Raw genomic sequence first — 7,483 nt, 5'->3', positions numbered from 1 at the left:
TTGTCTACATTTGCCTCGTGCGAAGGTATTTTTCCGGATACAATATTTACTAATCCATCAGGGCCATTTACTGGGTTTAAGGGTTGTATGCACTTGCAAAGCTTCCTTGTCCATGTTCACCACCCAAGAAGTGTTCAAGACATTCTTTAGGTATTCTTTCCATAAACCTAAGCATAGGCGCCGATACGAAGAAAACATTGGGGGTGCTCAACTACACTAAATAGGAACAATGGATGTAGGGTTACTTGGTTGAAGACCAACTGGCTTTAATCAAGGTAGATTTAGTCACCTTGTAGCCTAAGTTCCCCCCCTTCCCGTGCTTCGTTCTGGTTAACAGTTTTCATTCACTTTCTCACTTTTTACGTTCCACACTTCTGTGCGTCAATAATGGACTACTGATAGCTCATCACAATGTAGTTGCAGCCCTCTCCGCTGGTCTAGTGGCTAGCGCGCGTGCATTTGGTGCACATAGTTCCGTTTTCGATTCCCGGTGGGAGAACATTGAACTACAGTGGGTCGGATTTCAGCTTAAACTGAAATCCACTTCTCATATATCCTTGCTGCTGTAAAGAAACGATGAATGATAATCAAGTCAATTCAACAATTCAGAAGCGATAGTGGCTAAGAATTCACTATAACCAATAAACTCTTTAGCCTTTTATCGCATAATAGGTTCAGTTAGTTTCTGCAAGTATAATAAAACCCTTCAATAACGGACATCAATGGGACATGACTATTGTACGTATATGAAAGGTGTCTATAAAAGGGAGTGCTCTCTCCCGTAACAATACACACATTTTTGCTGGGAAGCACAAAAAAAATGATTCCCAATGTTTGAATGATACAATAAGACAATGAAATAGATGTAAGAATAAGAGACGTCTACAAAATTTTAAATTTCTTATTAAATTGTTGTATTATGTTAATATTAACTTACTTGTATTTAGTTGATTTTCTTCTATCCAGGTTCAGGTTTGTAGGTGGCAAACGGAGAATTACTTCTTTCTCATAGCAAAGGTTTGCCTGCGAATTTCGGTGCGCATTATTAATTCGTCTGCAATAAGCTCAAGATCGAGTATTGCAGAAACTTCTTGATGACAATTTAAAATTGTTAACGCGTTGAGCCGTTTTTGTCCCATGGTAGATCGTAGACAGGACTTTAGTCGTCTTAAAGCAGAAAAGGATCTCTCCGCTGTGCAAGTAGTGGGTGGTAGCGCCAAAAATAATCGAACGAACTTAACGATTTTTGACAACATGGTTTGAAGATAAATGTTTTTCTTTAAGAAGTCAAGAACGCACGCGAAATTTCGGAAAGGTTGCGAGCTAGTTTGTGTTTTGCGAATATCAACTAACATATCACGATGTAGCTTGAGCCGTTCGATATCTGTATCGTCTTTGTAAAATTTATCTATAGCACTAACATCATTTGTTTCACCAATGATAAACCGTTCACAGAGCCCTAGAAAATGTTTTATTTTAGTATCAAACCGTGATTCTCAACACTGTACTGCTGTGTCAATAGTTTGAGAATATTGTTGACGATATAGCTGCTGTGGGTTTTCATATTCATGGGGATTATCACCTTGACAGCCCCGTTTTTTAAATTTTCTTGGTCGCGGGAGAGCTGATTCTGAAAGCCCAAGTTTGTTTGCTTTTCCTACTACATCTGCCCAGAACGTGTCAAAGGCAGTATCTGTTCGGAAATTCTGCAAAGTGAGCTGTAGACTTGAAATCATATTTACAGCATCTTGAATACATAAAGTTTTCTTTTGTAATGCTGTATTTGCGCTATCTATGTGACAAAACAGCTTCATTAGCAATGCGAGATGAAAATATAAATCGAACGAGTGCATTTGAACCAGGAAGCCATGTGCTTTGTCACCAGCGTCTGACTTATCCGATAAAAATTGCTTTGACATGAAATCCATAACCTCATGGTAGTTAAGGTAACACGACTGAAGAGAGACTGCCATTCTTGTTGGACAAAACGGTCGTAAATTAATCGACTTATCATTTTCACTTTGTATTTGATGAAAGAAAGCCAGTCTCTTAGGGGAATGTTTTACAAAAACAATTATTTCCCTAACCAGGTTGAGGACATTTCGACAGCCTGTCACATTTCTTAAAGTATCTTGAACAACCAAGCTAAGAGAGTGAGCAAAGCAATGTTCATAAGAAGCCCTCGATTCAAATTGAGAAATTTTTGCTTGAAGCCCTCCACGCACGCCAGCCATATTGGAAGCGCCATCATAACACTGGTCCCTACAATACGTTATTTCCAGACTTAAACGTAGAATAATATCTTGAATTATTTTGCAAAGAGTTTCTGAATGTGTGTTATTTGTTGTGTAAAAGCGTAGAAAAATTTCATCGATTTCAAGAAAGCAGAAGATTACTCTAAAGCAAAAGGAAATCTGTCTTTTACTGAGATATCTGCTGTTTCGTCAATAGTCATAGTGTAATACTTTGTTAATTTTATAGTGGACACAAGTTGCATCACTACAGCATTACTCATAATCAGGCCCGTGCTGGCCTACCGGGACACCGGGACGTGTCCCGGTGCGCCCTCCGAAATATTACAGTATAAATAAAAGTACAAGTTTTTAGTAATAAATTCTTATAGCTTTATTGGTAAAGCGCCCGTGAAAGGAGCAGTGCGCCCTTTACATTAGGCGCCCTTCCGAGATCACATCAAAGATGAACGATTTTATTTACTCTTCTGCATAGCACAGTTCTGTACAATAAATACACACAGTTACTGTTGGCGAAGAACCCGTGAAAGGCACAGTGTGCCCTTTACATAAGGCGCCCTACGAAACATCATATTATAGATACGTGGTTTTAGTTATCCTGTATAGCAGCTTTGTTTAATAAATTCAAATACTGACTGGTAGTACAGAACCTGTGAAGAATACAAGGCGCCCTTTACATAAGATGCCCTGCGAAATATCATTATTTTTTAAAATTTTATTCTTCTGTATTTCAGTTTTGTATTATAAATTCATACAGTTGCTATTGGCAGAGAACAGGTAAAGAGTATAATCACTTACAAAAATATTATAAAGTTATATAGCTATAAAGCGAAACAATGTGATACATCAAGAATAGTTCGGATAGTCAAACGTACGATGCATTTATGTAATACTACACTGACACTAGTCTCTAATTTACGATTTTTACGGCATCGAAGCTTTCACAGTCTTAATATGCATCCATATATTCGAGTATATTGATTGTTCCTGTGTGTTTTAAAGCAGTGTTCGGATAATCAGTACCTCTTGTATTTCTAATATAAAGCTATATTAATTTCTGTGATATGTGGTCTTCCTGTCACCACGGCACGGCGCGTCCTCAGGTTGTAGATCGAAGAGAAGGCCTCTGGGATATAGAGGTTAGCTGCGAATATGCTGAGTAAGCAGTCGCGGACAGACAAGGGGTGATAATCCAACTTGAGAATTGGGTGTGAGGCTAACAACCTCATCCTGTAAAAAAAGAATTGTTTAGATAAGTTAGCAGAATCCTCGGATCAGAACTGATAACTTGGTACGAACTCAGCAAAGTAAAATCAACATGAGATTTGGAACATGGAATATAAGAAGTCTCTATAGAGCAAGCGCGTTAAAATTTGAAAAAAAAAATGAGTTTAGAAATAGAGGTTGTACCTAGTAGGATATCAGGAAATTAGATGAGAAGGAAATGAAGGAGTCAAGTCGGGAAATTTTACGTTCTTTTACGGGGAACAAATTAAAAATTACCAACTAGAAACAGGGCTTTCCGTTCACAAACGAATACGTAATATCAGCAAATACATAGGTTGAATTTGTTAATGATAGATTTTCTTTTACTTCTCTTAAGGGTCGGTGGTGTAATATTATTGTTTTAAATGCACATGCCCCAACATAAAATAAGGATGGCGATTTAAAAAATACAGTTTTTACGAAAGAATAGAACGGGTATTTGATCATCCCCTGCAATGCCATATGAAAATTCTGTTAAGCGGTTTCAATGCGAAGGTAGGAACAGAGGGTATTTTCAAACCGATTATAGGGAATAAATGTTTGCATAAGAAAGGTTATGACAACGGCGTTAGACTCGTGAACTGTGCAATATCCAGAAACCTTCTCGTGAAGATTACAAAATTCCAACATCGCGACATTCATAAATATACTTGGACTTCATCAGATGGAAAAACACATATTCAAACTGATCATGTTTTAGTAGACAGAAAAGAACAGTCTAGCACAACTGATGTTCGGTCGTTCAGAAAGTTGATTGTGATAGTAAGAGAGAGACTATCGTTGAATAAAGGAAATATTCAATATCTGAAAACGGAGCGGTTTATTTATTTATTTTTTTTTAATAGAGGAGAGTCAGGTGAGAGGGAAGCCAGATTGAAGTGTCAAATAGATTCTCGGTTTTAGAAGGTTCGGAGTGCACTAGTTTTCAAGATACTTGGTTGAAATTAGAGATAACATTAAAATTTCAGCAAAAGAAATATTGGAGCACGCAGAAATACGTAGGAACAAACCATGGTTCAACCAGGAATGTACTAAAGTAGCAGAGAAGAGAAAACAGAAGAAAGTGCGTTGGCTACAAAATCCGAATGAAATAACTACATAAAATTTCATTGTCATCTGGCAGAGAACTTCTAAAACTTTTAGAACAATGAAACGAGACTTTTGAAAGTTAAAATTAATTAACTTGAAGATAATAGTGAAAACAAAAACATTCGGGGCATGTATAAATGCATCAACGAACTTAAGGAAGGCTATCAACTTCGTGCTTATATATTAAAGAAACCTAAAGGAACAGTTCTCACTGATACAGATAGCATCTTAAATAGATGGAAAGATTTCTTTGACGATTTGCTTAACACATAGCCAAAAACTAATGCGCGTGGAGAAAGTGAAATGCATGCAGCATAACCGTATATTCCAGAACCTAACCAGACAGAAATAGAAATCGCTATTTAAAAAAAATAAATACACATCTCCGGGTGTAGACGAAATTCTGGTTGACTTAATTTTAGCTGGAGGGGAAAAATTGTAGAGCAAGATACACAAACTCATTATCTGGAACAAGGAGGAATTACCACAAGAGTGAAGAGAATCAATCATTGTTCCAGTTCAGAAGAAAAGCAACAAAACAGATTTAATAATTATCGAGGCATTTCTCTTCTGTCAACATCCAATAAAACCTCTTAAACATTGTATTAGCAAGATTGACTCCATACGCAGATGAAATTATTGGAGATTATCAGAACGGATTTAGGTAAAATCTATCAACTATCGACCAGATATTTACCATTCGACTAGTACTTGAAAAGAAATGAGAGAATACAACATTCTGGCATATCAATTATTGACTTTAGACTCTAGTAGGAGGGAAACATTGTACAACATGCTTACAGAAAAGGTAGATTAATTAAGATATGTTTAAATGAATCCCAAAGTAAGGTTCGAGAAGAGAAATTCTTGTTCACGAGCTTTCACGTTGAGAATGATCTGAAACAAGGAGATGCGTTGTCGTCATTATTACTTAACTTTGTTCTGGAGGACACAATAAGGAAAATCAAAGGCAGCAATCAAGTTCTAGAGCTGAATTGTATTTGCCAGGTTATGGCGTATGCTGATGATGTAAATTTAATAGATAATGATAGAATAATAGAAAGGAATGCATAAATCTTAATTACCGCTTGCAGGGATATAGGTTTAAAAGTAAATGCAGAGAAAACTAAATAAATGGAAGTTTGTCGGGATCGTAATACTGCATTTTATGGATGCGTTAAAATACCAAATAATATTTTCTTTCGACAAAGTGCATACTTTCAAATATCTAGGATCATTATCAACAGAACAAAACCATAATCACTAAAAAAAATGATGTCAACATAAAGCAGGAATTTCGTGCTATTATTCAGTTAAAAATCTTTTGTTGTCGCTAATTCTGTTGAGGAATTTGTAGCTCAACATATAAAACTATAATCATGCCTGTTGTGCTGTATGGTTGCGAAACATGGTCACTGACTCTGAGGGAATATCGCAGACTGAAAGTGTTTGGGAACAAGATTCTTAAACCAATATTTGAACTCCAAAAGGAATGGGAATGGGGAAAGGTGGAAACTTCATAAGGAGGAACAGCGTAATTTTATACCGTTTACCAAACATTGTTACGGTCATCAAGTCTAGGAGGCTCAAATGGTCAGGTTATGCAGTCAGAATGGAAGAAATTAGAAACGCTTTCGAAGTTGTAACTGGAAATCCAAATGAAAAATGACCGTTAGGAAGACAGAGGCACAGATGGGAGGACAATATTAAAATGGCTCTCGGAGAGATTGAAATATAAAGTAGAAACTGGGTTCAGTTTCCTAAGGACAAAAATAAATGGAGAGCTCTTTTAAACGCGGCAATGAACCTCCTGCGTCCATAGGCGTGCTATATTAAGTTGTTGATACATTTAGCTTCTTTTTATTTGGCAGAAATGTTATTGCAGGAACTAAAAAGTTTTTCTGTAGTAAAGAGGATTTCGATTCGAGGTTAGCTATTTACGTTAATACTAAAACAAGTTTGGTGGTGATTTTGATATACAATGGCACCCATACTTTCTTTCAAAGTCTCTCTCTCTCTCTCTCTCTCTATCTATCTATCTATCTATCTATCTATCTATGTATATATATATATATATATATATATATATATATATATATATATATATATATATATATATATATATATATATATATATTCTCATTTGTATGGGCGCCCTTTTAGTAGACTTGTCCACCGCCCTCATTAGTATCCCAGCACGGCCCTGCTCATAATTGATAGCATTTCGTTACATATATCGTGTGATATCCCTTTTCTCTCTCTCTCTCTCTCTCTCTCTTTTTCTCGTTCAAGCCTCAACTTAAGGATAGGGCTGTCTTCACATCTCAATCGGAGCAAATGATTAAAATTGCTTTTGTCGTCAGTATGACCCATTATAACAAGTCCTTGAAGAGCCAAATAACGCAAAGAAGAAAGTATGTTCAGTAGGTCAATTCTACTCTCTTCCATTTGAATTCTTTTACCATCACAGAGCTGGCAAGATACACTGATCTTGCTGTTCAGAACATGAAGTTTTGAATACGACTCTCGGTGACAATCAGAGCTTTCATGTTTTCTCATTCTTTCCAGCGCTTTCTTCCAATTACGGAAATCAGTTTCAATAAAGGTTAACTCCATTTTTGATGAGAACCTCAAAAGTTTTTTCTCATATGCGTCTTTGCAAATTTTACAAAATGCCGCGTCTACTTTAGCGTCATAAAACAACCAGGGAAACTTCTCACGCCGATGTACCTGAAAGGTTCTTTTATTTGATATAGACCTGTCTGTAGATGAAGACAGCATTGAAATTTCCTCTTGCTTTCCCTCAATAATAGAAGCACTACTATCAATATTGTCAATCACTGAAATAGAAGATTCATTTTGCACTTTGTTTTTTT

The 7,483-nt window shown here is 36.4% G+C and overlaps 1 protein-coding gene across 1 annotated transcript; it reads right to left on the bottom strand.

The window, feature by feature from the left end:
• Positions 1-1,496: 1,496 nt before the first annotated feature.
• Positions 1,497-2,234, bottom strand: LOC145678280 (uncharacterized). Its single transcript, XM_081748304.1, has one exon. It carries the CDS (start codon positions 2,232-2,234, stop codon positions 1,497-1,499), a length of 738 nt encoding a protein of 245 aa, XP_081604430.1.
• Positions 2,235-7,483: the final 5,249 nt, after the last annotated feature.

The sequence above is a fragment of the Thermobia domestica genome, unplaced genomic scaffold (assembly GCF_964235325.1).
Source record: "Thermobia domestica unplaced genomic scaffold, izTheDome1.hap1.1 HAP1_SCAFFOLD_2288, whole genome shotgun sequence".
In the NCBI taxonomy this organism is placed as follows: domain Eukaryota; kingdom Metazoa; phylum Arthropoda; class Insecta; order Zygentoma; family Lepismatidae; genus Thermobia; species Thermobia domestica.
Note: the sequence above shows the minus strand (reverse complement) of the source record. Positions and strands in the feature narration are given on the sequence as shown.